General features: G+C 46.0%; 1 protein-coding gene across 6 annotated transcripts in view; it reads left to right on the top strand.

The window, feature by feature from the left end:
- bcas3 (BCAS3 microtubule associated cell migration factor) overlaps positions 1–17,619 on the top strand; it is a 999,028-nt gene that overhangs the window by 963,531 nt on the left and 17,878 nt on the right. For 2 of the 6 annotated variants that reach the window (XM_068010741.1, XM_068010743.1), the window contains one exon: positions 9,526–12,500. In XM_068010741.1, coding sequence (XP_067866842.1) covers positions 9,526–9,674 — 149 coding nt within the window. In that variant the 3' untranslated portion in view covers positions 9,675–12,500. Of the gene's footprint in view, positions 1–9,525; positions 12,501–17,619 lie in introns of those variants that run through there. The other 4 variants (XM_068010740.1, XM_068010739.1, XR_010968797.1 and 1 more) reach the window with 3 other exon arrangements.

Here is a 17,619-nt window from a genome sequence, read left to right as displayed (position 1 = left end):
TCCCCTCACTCTGCAACGACCCACACACCTCTCCCAGCTATCAAAACAAAGAAGCACTGGGGAAAAAAAATCACATTTCCCATAAACGAAGAGATTATTTTTAACGTGAGAAAAAAAACTGGAAGATGAATAACCATTAAATTATTTTCCGTAGCCCTTATGGGAAGTGTTAAGATGGCAGTAATTAAAGGTCATGAACCCCCCTGTTGTAACCAGGCGTCTTCAAAACCTTCTTTGCCGACAAAGATTTCTGCCACTTGCAATCACCACAGTTCAGTGGACTCCAAAGCCATGCCCACATAAATGTGGATTTGTGGGAATTTTTCTTACAGCGTTACAACTATTTAAAATAGTTGTTGAATTAACACACACAGTTCTGCTGAGAAGGGGGCCATGGTCGGGAGAAATTACAAGGAGAAGATATTCTGGCCTTTTTTTCCAGGAAGGGGGTGTCTTGTGGTCTAGTGAGTGGGTACCAGAGCTGGTGAGATTGGGCTTGGCTCAGTGTGTAACCATGTACTTGCATGCCTGGTAGACTACAAGAAATCAACGTTACCGTACTGTATGTTTAAATGTTCATCTGCTCCAATGCAGACTGAGGGATGTAAGTGCTGTGCACAGCCTGGTATGTTACTGCAGACTATGAAGATTCCAAGTTCAGTCCCTGTTGACTTAGCTGTCCATCTTCAGGGGGCAGTATATGGAGGGTACAATTAGCCTCAGCGCCTGTGGATAGTGTCTGGAAAAGTCAGCCTGACTTCCACTGTGGGTGCCCCCTACAGTTAAATAGTCTGTCCTCACTCCCTACTTAGTTTCACACATGTGTGAGCTGTGATCAGCCAGCCTGATTCAGCATCTTCAGGAGAGGAGGGAGTGAAATGGTAGGAAGCAAGCTCGACACTGAGTTGTAAAAGTGCAAATATTATGGGTCATTTGAGTAAAAGAGCAAAGTGGGAACGATTACTAAAGAAACAGAAGAGACACGGAGAGAGGTATGAAGAGAAACTGAAGGCCATTCACAGATGATTGAACTGGGGAAAGATCCTGAAATGAAGGATTGAATGGAGATGAAAGGGAGTGAACTGGAAGAAATCACGGGTTTTTTTGTTCATTCATGGCATGTGAGCACCGCTGCAACAGTCAGCATTTATTGTCCATCCTTCAATGTCCTTGAGAAGGTGGTGGTAAGCTGCCTTCTTGAACTGCTGCAGTCCATGTGGTGTAGGTATATCTACAGTGTTGTGAGGGAGGGAGTTCCAGGTTTTTGATCCAGCAACAGTGGAGGAACAGCGATATAGTTCTATGTCAGGATTGTATGTGGCTTGAAGGGGAACTTGAAGGTGTTGGTGTTCCCATGCTGCCCTTGTGCTTCTAGGTAGTAGAAGTCGTGGGTTTGGAAGGTGCTGTCGAAGGAGCTTTGGCAAGTTGTTGCAGTGCATCTTGTAGATGGTATACAGTGCTGTTACTGTGCATCAGTGATGGAGGGAGTAAATGTTTAAGGTGATGGATGGAGTGCCAATCAAGCAGGCTGCTTTGGTGTTGAGCTTCTGAGTGTTGTTGGAGCAGAACTCATCCAGACAAGTGGAGAGTATTCCATCACACTCCTGACTTGTGCCTTGTAGATAGTGGACAGACTTTGAGGAATGGGGAGGTGAGTTACTGTCCGCAGAATTAACATTACTGCATTTATAGATCCAAAATTAGGTTGTTTAAAAAAATGCAAGCATTAGGCCAATGTACACACCTCCTGGGCAGGATATTCCCCACAGACTTCGGAATTCCACTGTCATGGTCAAATGGGGGTTCGAAGCCCGCACTGTGTGGGGAGCAGTCACCTGCCTGTGATTTTCCCCAAATTGGCTAATTAATGACCAAAGGGTGGACTCACCATCCAATTAAGGATGGCAGGCACGCTCTCGAAACAGGAGGGCCAATAGGAGGCCCTCCAGGACTGAAGAAGCACCCAGGCCTGTGGAAGGGGAACCCCTCAAAAGGGCAACCTGCAGCTAAAGTTGGGCAGACCGGCAGGGAGGGCCTCTCAATCTGCCTGGAGGCAGCCTCCTGGCAGCAGACTGTTCCCTGACGCCTCCCAGGACCTGGAGGCCAACCAGAAAATTCCAGTCGGCCTCCAACAATAGAGCTTAATAGGCTTTTAACTAGCTGAATTGGCTATCATTGCTTGTGGGCAGGTAGCCCTGCTGCCCAACCCCCCAAACCCACCTCCGGGAAAATGGTCCCGGAGCAGGCTGGAACCAGGGAAGGAGCATATTGGCTTGCGGTGTGAAATTCCACACCCACACGCCTCTGTGCCCACCCCCATCAGGGCCTAAAAATTCAGCCCCATGCCTTTCATTATTTTCAAGGTGTGACTAAGATATCTTTGCCAAGCTTCCATTGCTCAACCCATTGCTTCTATCTCCATTACTGTGATCCGTGCCATGACTGCCGGCAGTGTGCCTGTCAGTCCCTGGAATTCTATGCCACATGTCCTCTACAGCGAGTATCCTCAGAGGGCAATTCCTCAGTGATATGTGAGGATAAATTTTGCAAGGATCCCATTGAGGGTGTGGAGGTCAGAGAATTGGGCACAGATATCAGCACATCCCATTCATGACACTCCTCATTTTCCAGTCATTAAAATTAATTGGCCATGCTGACTGCTGGGACTAATTCGCCAACCTGTGCTCCCATTGATTGAGACTGTATACTGGGGGCAGAGTTTGGCGCAGTTTACCCTGTGATGAATAGTAGACTCCAGTGAACGAGAATTTGCATTTAGATAGCAGCTTTCACAATCTCAGGATGTCCCAAAGTGCTTCAAAACCAATAAAGTATTTTAAAGTGTAATCACTGTTGTAATGTAGAAAATGTGGCAGCCAATTTGTGCACAGCAAGCTCCAAAAAATAGCAATAAGGTTAATGACCAGATTGTGGTGTTGGTTGAGGACTGCACTGGGGATATCAGCCTGGATTTTGTGCTCGAATCTCTGGAGTGGGACACTTCAGACAAAAGGTATGAGCACTTACCGATGACAGACTCCACCTGTATTGGGTTAAAAAGCAATTAAAGATCTTTAGTTTTTCTAATTCTGTTCTCCTGAAAGTGCTGCCTTATCCTGAGTTATGGTTCCACAGACATCTCACCAAAGTCACCATTCTTGATGTGTGAGCTGAGACACTGAGTATCAGTAGGCTGATTGACCATGGGGGGCATCACAGTCAAGCCTGATCCTGCTTTGTCACTAGGCTGGGGGAGGGGATAGTACCCCAGCAAGAAGCCTTCAAAAGAGCCTAGGGGGAAAATTAAGAAATATTTACATTTATATAGTACTTTATCACATCTCCCACAAAGATCCCAAAGCAATTTATGTGCAATAAATTAATGTGAGTCAGTGTTATTATTATAGGTAAACATTAAAAAACAACTTAGCTTTATATAGGCTTTTAACGTAGTAAAACATCCCAAGGCATTTCACGGGGGCATCATTTTATAAAATTTGACACCAAGCTACATAAGGAGATATTAGGACAGGTGACCAAAAGCTTGGTCTAAGAGGTAGGTTTTAAGGAGCGTCTTAAAGGAGGAGAGAGAAATAGAGAGGTGGAAAGGATTATGGAGGGAATTCCAGAGCATGGGATCTAGGTTAAAGAGGTAAGCATAACAGTCAGCCTGTGCACAGCAATGCCCAACAATCAATAATGAGATGTCTGACCAGTTAATCTATTTTTGGTGGTGATGGTTGAGGGACGAATGTTGGGGCAGGACGTCACACAAGAATCTCCTGCTATTCTTCAGATAGAGAATTGCAATCTCCACCGTCTACCAGAGCGGGCAAAACACAACTCAGTTTTAATGTGTCATCTGAAACACGATGCTTCCGACAGTGCAGCATTCCCTCAGTACCGCACTGGGCATGTCAGAATTGAACCCAGTCCTGTTCTCATCTGACATCCAGACACACTCTTTCCAATGGGAATCACAGAAAGAATTGACTGCTACTGGAGATACCAGGGATACGGGACTTCAATTATGTGGAGAGACTGGAGAAACTGGGATTGTTCTTCTTAGAGCAGAGAACGTTAAGGGTTGATTTAATAGATGTCTTCAAAATTATGAGGGGTCTTGAAAGAGTAAATGAGGAGAAATCTTTTCCAGAGACAAGAGGGCAAAAAATCCCCAGGAGGGATGAGGAGAAACATTTTTATGTAGCGAGTTGTTATGATCTCGAATGCATTACCTGAAAGGGTGATGAAAGCAGATTCAATAGTAACTTTCAAAAGGAAATTGGTAAATACTTGAAACAGAAGAATTTACAGGGTTATGAGAGAAGAGCAGGGGTGAGCAGGACTAATTGGATAACTCTTTCAAAGAGCAGTAGGCTGAATGGCCTCCTTCTGCTCTGTAAGATTGTAAGTGGGAAATTTCTTTGTCCTCCTTAGCCTAGTGGTGTTGCCCTCAATTGTAAAGCCCCAGCTGCTGCATCTGAGACCAGCTAACCCAGCACAGAGCAGCAAAAGACTGCAGGATTTCCTATTCTGTATATCGCAGTACCAGCAGGGGAACTAAGGGGTATTTCTATTTAGCTAATGATCCCAAGCAGTTAAAGAGTCACCTCATGATCATCAAATGTGATCCACCCATTTTCTGCTTTTCTGAATACAAGGCCAGCTTTGCCACAATAAAATTTTATTTTCCCAATAGTCATGTAGGTTAGATGCACATCAAGGCTCACTCTATACTCCACCAACAACCCTCACCGCAGAGGGATGCCCACTATGACAACACTATAATATTCCCATTCACCACAGCAGCCACTCTTTCTGGAGTCTCAAGGGTGAGATTGTCAATTTAGTGCCTAATTATTGTACTGCCATTTCTAATACACTTTCCAAAACTCATTTCATGTAGCATTCTCACAGCTAGCAGAATAAGACCATGGTCCCACCAGTCTATGCCGGATTCAATGCAGCTTCCCAGAGGTGCAAGGGATAGTGTAATAGCCAACTGCTCCACCCACTCTCTGCTAGTAAACACATTCATCCCACTCCTTGTCTGGGAAACTGGCCATCTCATTGTGTTGTCAGCTGAGCACTGAATGGGCCACTCACCCTTCCTCCCACACCAAGGAGACCAGATGGACAGGAGACCCCTGGAGGGGTAGAGATGGGGAAGGAGTGGGTAATGGAAATAAAAAAGCAAGAAGTCACACAAACCATGGATTTCAAATTCAGGAGCAGGCTGCAGCAGAAAAAAGGCACTGAGTCTGATTGCAGCTTTGGTCTATGTTTATTTTTCAATTGTGTGCTATGCAGCAAATGCCCAGACAGGAGACGTCTAACCAGAGACAGCTGCTCCCAGCACCAGATGAAGATGAAAAATCAGACAGGATAAGTCGAGTATTAGTGTGGGATAGTTTATTAGTGTCAACACACAATCAAATTAGGGCCTTAACGTCCTGAATTCAGCACAAGACAGCGGCCGGGAGTGGGGGGATGGGAACGGTAGGGCGGCCACTGAACTGAGATATGTGTTTCTGATAGAAAACCTAGAGGTCTGCAAAGAGAGTGAAGCGAAGCTGCATTTTGTTGTTTTATTTTCTCTCAAATTTAATTTCACCTCTCCCTAAAGGCATCGGCTATGGCTGGTGTACAGTCCCACACACTACCCGTGTTCAGTTCCCTTGCCCAAGAGGCCTTTTCTTGTGGTTAGAGTTAGGATCAAGCTCTCATTATTCTGTCCCAGCAATGTGCTGCCTGGAAAGGGTGGTGGAAGCAGATTCAGTAGTAACTTTCAAAAGGGAATTGGATAAATACTTGAAAGGAAAACATTTGTAGGAATATGGGCAAACAGCAGGGTGAGTGGGACTAATTGGAATGCTGGCACAGGTATGAAGGGTTGAGTGGCCTCCTTCTGTGCTATATTATTCCATGTGTCACAATCCCAGCAGGCTGCGAAGAGTAGCCCAACTTCACCATTCCAAGCTTGTCATGCAGGCCCTACCTGCCAAGAATGAGGCATATTAATTTTGTCATATGAACATTGATTTTAAACTTTCTGGGAAGGAGAGAAGGCCTGTTACAAGGGCTGTCAAGCATTTAGCTGAAAAACATTTGCATACTAACAGACAGTGCGAGTGGAGACAAAAGGACCATTCCCTGACACATTCAACCCACAATGGATTTTGATCACCAGACATTGAAGGTGTAAGGAAGAGCTGCTAAGGTGATACAATCCACAAAAGCCAGGACTGGTTAAACAAGCTGGTCACATGGCTAACTGGCTGGTCCAGTGTTTTTTGAACTAGCCACAGAGTTTTTGAACTCAGAGAAAGACTGTTTAGTTCCTGGAGTGAGAAGACCTCTCCTGTCTGCTCCCATCTCTTTCTCACAAGCCTCTGAACCCACTGAGGACACATGAACTTCGAGAGAAAAGTCTCCTGCATCCAACAAGGTTTAAGAAGAATACTGGGCCCAAACGAAAAGCAAGACCTATCTACAATCAAGGACTTGACAGCAAGCTCAAAGAACAGTAACTCACACCATCTTCAGATATGGCCTCAAACTTTTCCACTTTATTTCTTCTGCTCTTTTCTGTCTCTGTCTGCACGTGTGTATCGCGTATCCATAGGCATTAATGGAATTAGAGTTTAAGTTTAATAAAGTTCAACCTTTTTTCTTTAAACCTAAGAAAACCTGTTTGGCTAGTTTCTTTGCCATTTAATTGGAAGTTAGTGAACAAGGATTCACCGAGGGGGAGCTAAAAACACGGTGTATTTAAAATTGAATCCTTTTATGGTAAGACCAGGTGAAGCCTGAGAGGGAACCCTAGACACCTTTCTAACCTTGTTATAACAAAGCTCCAATGCAGACTCATCCTTATGTCATCTCTGGATGAAGTTGCCAGCTTAGTGTCAAACCGTGAGCAGTTTTAAGCTATCAATCGGTATCCACAGGAGTTAGGTTGCAACTGCCCAAAGTTAGCTCATTTAGGACCCTTAACAGTGAGGGACAGAGAACTTTGAGCTCTCCATAGAACAGTCCCCCCAGAATTTGTCTCACGCTCTCATGTCTGGCCTCAGGATGGGCAGGACTTGGACACCATGGTACAGCCATCCACTGCCTTTGTACCAGCAAACTCTTTTTATTTTGAGGCTATTTCTATACACTTTAAACTCAAACTTCATTTTTTTGCCCCTCATAACATCTCTCAGCCTCCCACCCCAGGCACTAAAGGGGTCATTTTCTGACTACCCACTGCCAGTGAATGCATTACCCATCATTACACAGGCGGAATCCAGAGATCTATCCCTCAAAGAATCTTGAATCCCTCCAAGAAAGATAATTCATTTTTTCATTAATGGTACAATCAGTCTACTTATAAAGAGGGTCAGAAGGCCCCTTCTTACTGGCAGAATAGTCCTGGCCCTCTCTTGCCCTCCACCCTCCCCCTTCAACCTCCCCACCCCGCCACTGCCCAGATGGCATCAGATCCCAGGCTTTCTGCCTCATTTTGGGTGGGGATGTGCCTGCCATGGATATTGAAATGGTGGGACCTCCCTGTGACCCATTTTCTCTTGTAGGATCAATGCTAGCGGTCACTGGCACATCGGACCCCTGCATAAGTAGCAAGATTGCAGCATTTCTAAATTCCCTTCCCTGACTGTTCAGGGCACACTTCAGGATCTCAGACCCACTACCCATGGGGCAACAGTCAGAGATTAGAGACATGTTCACAGTTACTTGCTTGTACTCCAAACAGATAATTTTCCATTTTTGCACTACCAGCCTAGAGTATCCCTCATTGGAAGCATGTATCAGAAATGTTTACATTACATAGAATTTACAGTGCAGTAACAGGCCATTCGGCCCAGCTGGTCATTGCTGGTGTTTATGCACCACATGAGCCTCTTCCCAACGTACTTCCTCTAAGCCTATCAGCATACCCTTCTATTCCTTTCTCTCTCATGTGCTTATTCATCTTCCCTTTAAAATGCATCTCTGCTGTTCACCTCAACCACTCCATGTGGTAGCAATTTTCACATTCTCACCACTCTGTGGGTCAAGATGTTTCTCCTGAATTCACGATTGGATTTTCTGAGTGTCTAAATCTCTGGATTCCGCCTGTGTAATGATGGGTAATGCATTCGCTGGCAGTGGGTAGTCAAAAAATGGCCCTTTAGTGCCTGGGGTGGGAGGCTGAGAGATGTTATGAGGGGCAAAAAAATGAAGTTTGAGTTTAAAGTGTATAGAAATAGCCTCAAAATAAAAAGTGTTTGCTGGTACAAAGGCAGTGGTTGGCTGTGCCACGGTGTCTCACTCCCCATGGTCCCACCACGTGCTGAGTTGTTGACCTCAAACTGATATTTGTTGGCACATGTACCTTCTCCATTTTGAGTCTGCAGCACCAATCAGGCCAAGTTGCTGTTTTGCTGGTCTGGGTACTTGAAACTCCCAATGAGCTGTGAGTAGAATGTCTCGCACTCATTGGGCAGCCCCCAGTCTTGCATGTCCCCTCCGGCAGGGTTATGGAGCAATGGAGCAGCTTAAAGAGGATCTGTCTGCAAGGAAGAAATATCAGGCTACCCCCTTCACAGCTTCTGTTATTGGGTGGCAGAACAGAATTAATGTGGGCATTAGCACACCACCTGCCCCCTCCATATTTCCCTGGATCAGGAAACAGTGCCTGCAGTGTGCAGGAGTACTAAATAGATTAAACACTCAATCCAGTAATCAAAAGCAAACTTCAAGCATAGATTCCAGATGTTGCCTGTTACTGAGAGATTTTTAGCCGAAGCAGTGAGTCAGTAGGTGGGGCGTAACACACCCCTCAACAATTTTTTTTCTCTCTCAGTACCTGATGACTCAGTCCCACACTGGACTGTGGAATTACCCACTGAGTCTCACAGGCCTGGTTCAATGCCTGGCCTGTACCAAGTTTGTTGATTCAGCTCTGGTGACGCACCCTAGTTGGTTGTTGTGCCCTGTTGAGTCGAGGTGGGGGGTTGTTGGGGGGGAAATTAGCCAGTGTTCCTGTGTCTGAATGAGTCGTTCAACCAACGTCTGTCCTCCCAGCTGGGTGTAAAAGATCCCATGGCACTATTTTGAAGCAGAGCTGGGGAATTCTCCCCAGCGTCCAGACCAATAGTTATTCCTCAATCAACATCACTGTTGTGGGATCTTGCTGTGCACAAATTGGCTGCCTTGTTTCCTACATCACAACAGTGACTACAATTCAGAAAGTACTCAATTGGCTGTAAAGCTCTCTGGGCCATTCTGAGGCTGTTAAAGGGGCCAAATAAATGCAGGCTCTTTCTTCTTTTAATCTCTTACTCGGAGAATGGCCGCTTGGATGTGATTCCAGGGGATGACTGGTGCTTGCGGAACTGTACCCCCCCCAAGATGATTCTCCACTTCAGGAGAGGGAAAGTTAGCAAAGAAAATCAGAAGTTGCTAGGGCGGTTGTGATTTCCATTTGATCACCTGTGTCCCATTGGCTGAAAAGCTTCTCTCCTGTTTGTCTTGCAGAGCTCCAGCGAGAGGGAAGTATCGAGACCCTGAGCAACAGCTCCGGCTCCACCAGCGGAAGCATCCCACGCAACTACGAGGGCTACCGCTCACCACTGCCCACCAATGAGAACCAGCCACTTAGCCTCTTCCCAACAAGTTTCAATTAAGCCCCTCAGCCACTCACTAACATCAGAGCCAGTAACCTTGGTTTTTTGCACAAGATTGATTGCAGCAAATGATGGAAAGGTCAACAGAATGGAACATCGAATATTATCTTGCTGTGCCCCATCTAGTAACTGCCCCAGTGAGACACAGTCATCTGAATGGTGAGAGGGTGGGGAGGCAATCACAGGTTTAACCCTATAGTTTCCAGTTTGTGTTTACTTGTGAAATGTGGAAGTGCCATTAGGTTTTCTGATTCTCCAGAGCTGGATCCCCATCAATTTCAGACACTGACAAATGGAAGAGCTCAAAGCTGCTGGAACCGGGCCAGTCTGACATCTACTTCATTTCTTGTTTGTTTCCATTTAAGAATTTAAGCATGTTGCAAAGTGACAATTGTTTCATTCATGGGGTCAGTTGAGTTGCTATGTATTTTTTTGTTGCCTTATCGTGGCTCACTAGGAGCCTTTAATTGACACCGTTCAGGCTTTGTTGAGAACCTGCTGTTATCTAAAGAGTTCTCATCGCTTCTGTGGATTTCTGTGACTGGGATTCTATCTTATTAAACAGCACAGGGAGGGATCTGCCCACTGACTCCCTTTACTTTTCTAATAGTCCTGTTAAAGCTGTGAGTGACTGCTGACCTCCTTGATATGGAGGGATGGTGGGGAGCTGAGACAGTTGGGGAAATTTCGGGGCCAGTGCATGTACTCTTGAAACAACAAGAAGCAGATGATTAAGAGCAGGCATCTGTGGATTTAGTTCCCAAACTTTGAGGCCTCTGAACTCCCACTCTCCCAGTGATCTTTTCAGGACTCAGTGGGTAAATATATTTTTTTTAATTGTTGAAAAAAATTAAAAAGGAATTTTGGGAGCAGAAATTGCTGATGAGAATAAACATCAGTGGGAAGGTTCTCAAAAATCCCTTTAATTACTGACAGCTACTAATGGGTAAAATGTATTTTTAACTTTTCTTTCTTTCCTCCATCTGGTTTAGTCAGTCTATCTTTCAAAGTGCTGATTCTCTCTAGTCTACAGGCTCCTTGGGTGCTGTCAGTCCTCTGATAATTACTCCAGTTACCAATTTTCATGAGTCCAGAAAGGGATTGTTAGCTCATCTTTGGGCGAGCAAACCCCCAGTCTCTCCCTCAACTGATGACCACACAAATCCCCTGCCTGAAGGGGTCATTGGATAGCAATCAGGAGCAGGAACTTGGCAATGGTTTTCTCCTCCCTAACCCAGGATGGAGCAGATGTTGACTGTGGTCATCTCAGATGAGATTAGCTGACTCAGTGCAGAGTGGGGATTGAGCTGGAACATCCCAATTCTGCTGTGTCCTGCACCAGGCCCACTGAGCCTTTATTTAAAAAAGAAATTTGAAATTGCTTGGAGAATTAACAAACCTGCATCAGAATCTGCAGTGAAGAGATTCATTTTTGTAAATATTTGTGTTATTCTGTTTCTAAAACTAATTCCTTTGGTGAAGAAAAATGTTCTGAAAGATCTTTCCCTCTGCCGCAATGCATTTCTCATGCTGGGAGGTTGGTAATGCTGCTCTACCAGCACTTCAATGTGCTGTGTAAGCAGCATTGGCACGAGTGAACGAAGAGTCAGTCATCCTCCAATCTTCACCTCTTCCCTTCTCGCCCCATTCAATCCCATGAAATCTCAGCTAGCACCATGTGAGGAATCCAACACACAAACCCATATACTTCCAGGCTCTGGGATAACACCCTGATACATTGGCACCACACTGCAAGGCTACGACAAGGTTTTGCCAGCCTATGGTACATCGTAGCTATGCTGCCAGGCAATGATGTTACACTGGTACACCATAGCTATACTGCCAAGCTATGGCAGCTACGTCTCCTGCTCAAAGAGTTTTGTTTTTAATTTAGGAACACTTTTTTGAAAGAAAAATGGGACAACTCCCCACTGAGGGTCAGCACCATCCTTTTTTTAATTAATTCATGGCATATGGGTGTCTCTGGCTAGGCCAGCATTTATTGTCCATCCCTAATTGCCCTTGAGAAGGTAATGATGAGCTGCCTTCTTGAACCGCTGCAGTCCATATGGTGTAGGTACATCAACAGTGCTGTTAGGAAGGGAGTTCCTTTAAATGGCCTTTGACCTCAGTAGCAGGAACGGTCACTGTTGTGAGTCAGGGACCTGAGCCTTCCTTGCGAGACTGGGCAGTCCAAGAAGCCATTGTCCTATTTCATAACAGCACAGACTCTGGAACGCTCCCATGAAAGGGATGTGATTTTTGCCGTCTCACAGATTGTGGGTCATGACGGTGTAAGTATGGGTGAAAGACTAGAGCCTGTGTGCGTCAGTCACTGAAATCCTGTCTGAGTCCAAGGCTGCCAATGTAATCAGCAGCCATTGGTTTTCTCGCTCGGACTGAGTTGCTCCCTCAAGAAACAGGCCAAACAACCACAACACACGGACCACAAACAGTAACACAGTGATTAGCTGAATGAATCATCTCTAAACATGTTGGTCTGGGTGAGGAGTGTTTCTGAGACCCACAGAGGATGATGAGATTGTTGAATTTTAGAGGAATTTCTTATTTATTTATTTTTTGGCCAGGTTTCTTCCTTTCTCTCCTGAAAATTATGACTTTCGCTGGAGTACAGGCCCCACACACACTGACTCTCACTGGGGTATGGGTCCCACACACACTGAGTCTCGCTGGAGCATGGGTCCCACACACACTGACTCTCACTGGGGTACGGGTCCCACACACACTGACTCTCACTGGGGTACGGGTCCCACACACACTGACTCTCACTGGGGTACGGGTCCCACACACACTGACTCTCACTGGGGTACGGGTTCCACACACACTGACTCTCACTGGGGTACGGGTCCCACACACACTGACTCTCACTGGGGTACGGGTCCCACACACACCGACTCTCACTGGGGTACGGGTCCCACACACACCGACTCTCACTGGGGTACGGGTCCCACACACACTGACTCTCACTGGGGTACGGGTCCCACGCACACTGACTCTCACTGGGGTACGGGTTCCACACACACTGACTCTCACTGGGGTACGGGTCCCACGCACACTGACTCTCACTGGGGTACGGGTCCCACGCACACTGACTCTCACTGGGGTACGGGTCCCACACACACTGACTCTCACTGGGGTACGGGTCCCACACACACTGACTCTCACTGGGGTGCGGGTTCCACACACATTGACTCTCACTGGGGTACGGGTCCCACACACACTGACTCTCACTGGGGTACGGGTTCCACACATATTGACTCTCACTGGGGTATGCGTCCCACACACACTGACTCTCACTGGGGTACGGGTCCCACACACACTGACTCTCACTGGGGTACGGGTCCCACACACACTCACTCTCACTGGGGTACGGGTCCCACACACACTTACTCTCACTGGAGTACGGGTCCCACACACACTGACTCTCACTGGGGTACGGGTCCCACACACACTGACTCTCACTGGGGTATGGGTCCCACACACACTGACTCTCACTGGGGTACGGGTCCCACACACACTCACTCTCACTGGGGTACGGGTCCCACACACACTGACTCTCACTGGGGTATGGGTCCCACACACACTGACTCTCACTGGGGTACGGGTCCCACACACACTGACTCTCACTGGGGTACGGGTCCCACACACACTCACTCTCACTGGGGTACGGGTCCCACACACACTTACTCTCACTGGAGTACGGGTCCCACACACACTGACTCTCACTGGGGTACGGGATCCACACACACTGACTCTCACTGGGGTACAGGTTCCACACACACTGACTCTCACTGGGGTACGGGATCCACACACACTGACTCTCACTGGGGTACGCGTTCCACACACATTGGATGTGATTTAACAAAGCTCTCTATGTCAAGTTCCGTGGCGGGGGTGCTGGAAGATCATTCCAGCCTGCAGCCCACATCGCCCACCACCGCTCCCGGCAGCGGGTGCATAAAATCCAGCCCACTGACTCTCACTGGGGTATGAGTTCCACACACACTGACTCTCAATAGGGTAGGGATTTCACAGGCAGAAACTTTTACCAGGGAATGGGTTCTTGGGCATGTTCCATACGCATTACCTGTCACTGGGGTACGGGTTCTACAGACACTGACTGTTACTGGGGTATGGGTTCTACAGACACTGACTGTTACTGGGGTATGGGTTCTATAGATACTGACTGTATTGGGGTATGGGTTCTACAGACACTGACTGTTACTGGGGTATGGGTTCTATAGATACTGACTGTATTGGGGTATGGGTTCTACAGACACTGACTTACTGGGGTATGGGTTCTATAGATACTGACTGTATTGGGGTATGGGTTCTACAGACACTGACTGTTACTGGGGTATGGGTTCTACAGACACTGACTGTTACTGGGGTATGGGGTCTACAGGCTGACTGCCACTGGTGTACGGATTTCATGGGTGCTGATTCACACTGGGCTCTGGGTTAAATAGGTCTTGCTCTTACTGGGGTATGGGCTCTGTAAGTACTGATTATTTCTTGGGTATGGGCTTCATGGGAGTTGACAGTTGCTGGACAATAGGTTCCACATGCACTTTCACTTGCGAATGAGCTCCATTAATATACAGGTTCAGTGGACAGTGGCTGGTCTCTAATATTTGCCCAAGTGACCATTCTTGATGTGTGACCCTACCCCTAAAGCCAATATGTGCCAGATAGATATTTAAACATTGAGAGGGGCATCACAGCTGAACCCAATCCACTGCTCACTCCATACACATGGATATTCCAGCAAAGTAAGAATAAGCAGGAGTGATTAATTTTGTAATTTTCCCCCCACCCTGCTCTGAGTACAGGATTACTGAGGCCAGTTGTAACTCCCCAGCCACTTCCTAGGAGATCAGTTTAACTCAGCATAGATCGGAGATTGAACCTCAGACCCTGGTCTTAATTGCTGAGCATTACCTCTCCTGGGCCATTTACTGTTCATTGTGAAATTGGCTTTGTTTTTATCACATCCAAAAATGTAATACAGAAATGAAATAATGCAGGTATTTAAAATGTACCTCACTCTGTGCATGAAATAACCCTATGAATGCAAATTAAAGCTGCAAAATCCTTTTTATATTTAAGCCAAACTGGATGATTTACCTCCAGTCCCGACCTTATGAGTATCTGCCCTGAATTCCATCATCCTCCCAAACATTTAGTTATCTGTTTGATGTTTAATCTAAGGTTTCAGTCTGTGGAGATTGCTATCAGTCATTTTATAATCTAGTGCCTGATGGGAACTTGCTGTTTCTCAACACTTGACCTGTCGAAGAGAGGGGGAGGTGTGGGTGGCGTTGGGGGTAGTGGGCAGTGGGCGGAGCGGTGGTTACAGTGGGAGATTTTATCACAGAGTCTGATTGGAGTACCTGTGTGATGTTTGTGTTTGGCCATTAGCTGTAATCATAATATAGATGATGTACTTCTGTCCAACTGGGCAGTGGGTGAGATCGTCACTGTGATAAACTGGATTAATGTCCAAAAATTCAGTTCCCCCCGCCAGGTTAAGAGATTCCACTGTGCATCTCTACCCTCCCCCCTCATAATACTATCATCAGGAGACACAGGAACAAAAAGTGAGAAAATGGAAAAGAAACAGCAGAGGGAAGGAAACCCACAGAGAGGGAATATCAGAAGGAAGGAATATTGAAGCAAGAGATTAAAAGAAGGGAATACTGGACAAACAGAATACCAGAGGGAGGGAAAACCACAGTGAGGGTATACCAAAAAGAGGGAATAGTAGAGGGAAGAAATGCTGATGAGAGGGAATATTGTAGGAAGAGCATATTAGAGGGAGAGGAATACTGTAGGGACAGGATTCTGAAGAAAATGAAAACTGGAGAGTGGGAATGGAGGAAGATATAGCAGAGGGTTGGAGTACTGGATGGAGAGAATGCCAGAGGAACAAATACTGGAAAGGGGAATATCCGAGAGATGGAATACAGAATGGAGTGTGGACTGGAGCAGGGAAATGACCAGATGTTCCTGTTCTAATTTACGGGTGAGAAACAAGTCCTTCACTTGTATGTGATAGATTCACACATGAGCAGTCGCTCCAAATATGCACACCTGATATTTTGGAGCACAGCTGCAGCTGAAGTGCCGAGATATCAACCCACCATGAAATGCCAGCGTGGCCTGGGTGTGTTTGGCAAGCACTGTTTACATTTAGCATTGATGGTCAGAAGCAGCAGGGAAACCAACCTGCCAAGGGGGCACCTGCTCCGTTCATCGCCATGGGCTTTGTTTTTGGTCACGGTGAGAGGTAACCCTTTGGTGCAAATGAGTAATAAATAGAACAACGTACACTAGGCAGGGAAGCATGTTAAATGAACGCACTATATTTCAGTTATCTCAGTGTGGAAGTGGAGTGGAAGTGGACCAGCTGGATTGGTTGCACCTTGATCCATTTACACATCCATGGGGTGAGTCAGTTATGTATTTACATGATCTGGATTCACTTCAATGCCCATTCACAATCAGTCCATAGCTAACCAGACTCTATTTGGATTCATTCCACATTTATCTAATCAATCAACCATTTACTTATTCATTTTCTGCAATTTTTTTTTTAAAGGCGTAATTTTTTCCCCCCACTCTTTTAGATTCCCCTCTGTCTGCTCTGCTTCCAGTTTCTGCCAGTGTCAGCCCTGACTCAGTTGGTATCACCCTCGCCTCTTGACTCAAAAGGCTGTGGGTTCAAGTCCACTCCAGGGACAAAATCTAGGCTAACACTTCAGTGCAGTACAGAGGGAGCACTGCACTGTTTGAGGTGCAGTCTTTCAGATGAGATGTTAAACTGAGACCCCCATCTGCCCTCTCAGGTAGACTTAAAAGATCCCATGCTACTATTGCAAAGAAAAGCAGGGGAATTATCCCCAGTGTCCTGGTCAATATTTATCTCTCAACCAGTATAAAAAAAAATCATCTGGCCACTTATCGCATTGCTGTTTGTGGGACCTTGTTATGCGCAAATTGGCTACCGTGTTTCATACATTATGACAGAGACTACACTTCAAAAGTACCTCATTCACTGTCAAATGCTTTGGGATGTCCTGAGGTTGTGAAAAGCGCGACATGAGAATACGTCTTTCTTTCTTTATAACCACTTGCTGGCAGATGCCAGGCATGAATTATCCACTTTTTTTTGTTGTTGACTCCGTTAAGCCTTTTCCATCTGCTCAGCACTTCCTCCCCTCCCTCCTGCCCTCGAAATCAGGAACTCACCACATACAGAATCATGACCATGGACTGGCGCCACCACAGAATCTCCACCCATCGTTCTTTGATCCAGATTAGATCCTAATCAGGGGCTGTGGTGTAAATACAGTAAAAGCGTCAGGTCCAGAAATGAATTGTCACTCTTTATCAGACATACTGTGCCTCCGGCCTTCACACACACACGATCAAAGACAGACATTCAGGCTGTGGAGCCATTGAACTCTTCCTCATACCTGTCGTTAGTCTTCCTGAGCTGCAGTAAGTAAATTGTGGCCTGGTTACCTGCCACCCCTCTACCTTAGATTTGCTTCTGTTCAATACTGAAAGTGACTGACTTCTTGTATTTTGTAATGAGATGTTGGGCATTGTTTTTGCTGCTAGTTTTAATGCTAAGCCCTAGTTTCGATCAGTTCAATTAATAAAAATAATAGATTGTAAAACTGACCTGTGCAAAAGTCTGAGTGCTTTAACCAACTGAACTCCCCACAGCGCTTAGTGAAGCCTGTCTTTAGGCCTCATTTGCCTGTGCACTGGATTTGTTTATTATTCTATTTCTCTAATTTTATTTGCTTTCTCACATTGTACCTTTATCTGATGTATTTTGTTCTCTGTTGTCTCTTTGTGCGTATATCTTTTTTCTGTCCTTTTATCTCTGTTTACACTCTCACTGCCTATATTT

The sequence above is a fragment of the Heterodontus francisci genome, chromosome 30 (assembly GCF_036365525.1).
Source record: "Heterodontus francisci isolate sHetFra1 chromosome 30, sHetFra1.hap1, whole genome shotgun sequence".
Taxonomy (NCBI): domain Eukaryota; kingdom Metazoa; phylum Chordata; class Chondrichthyes; order Heterodontiformes; family Heterodontidae; genus Heterodontus; species Heterodontus francisci.
Note: the sequence above shows the minus strand (reverse complement) of the source record. Positions and strands in the feature narration are given on the sequence as shown.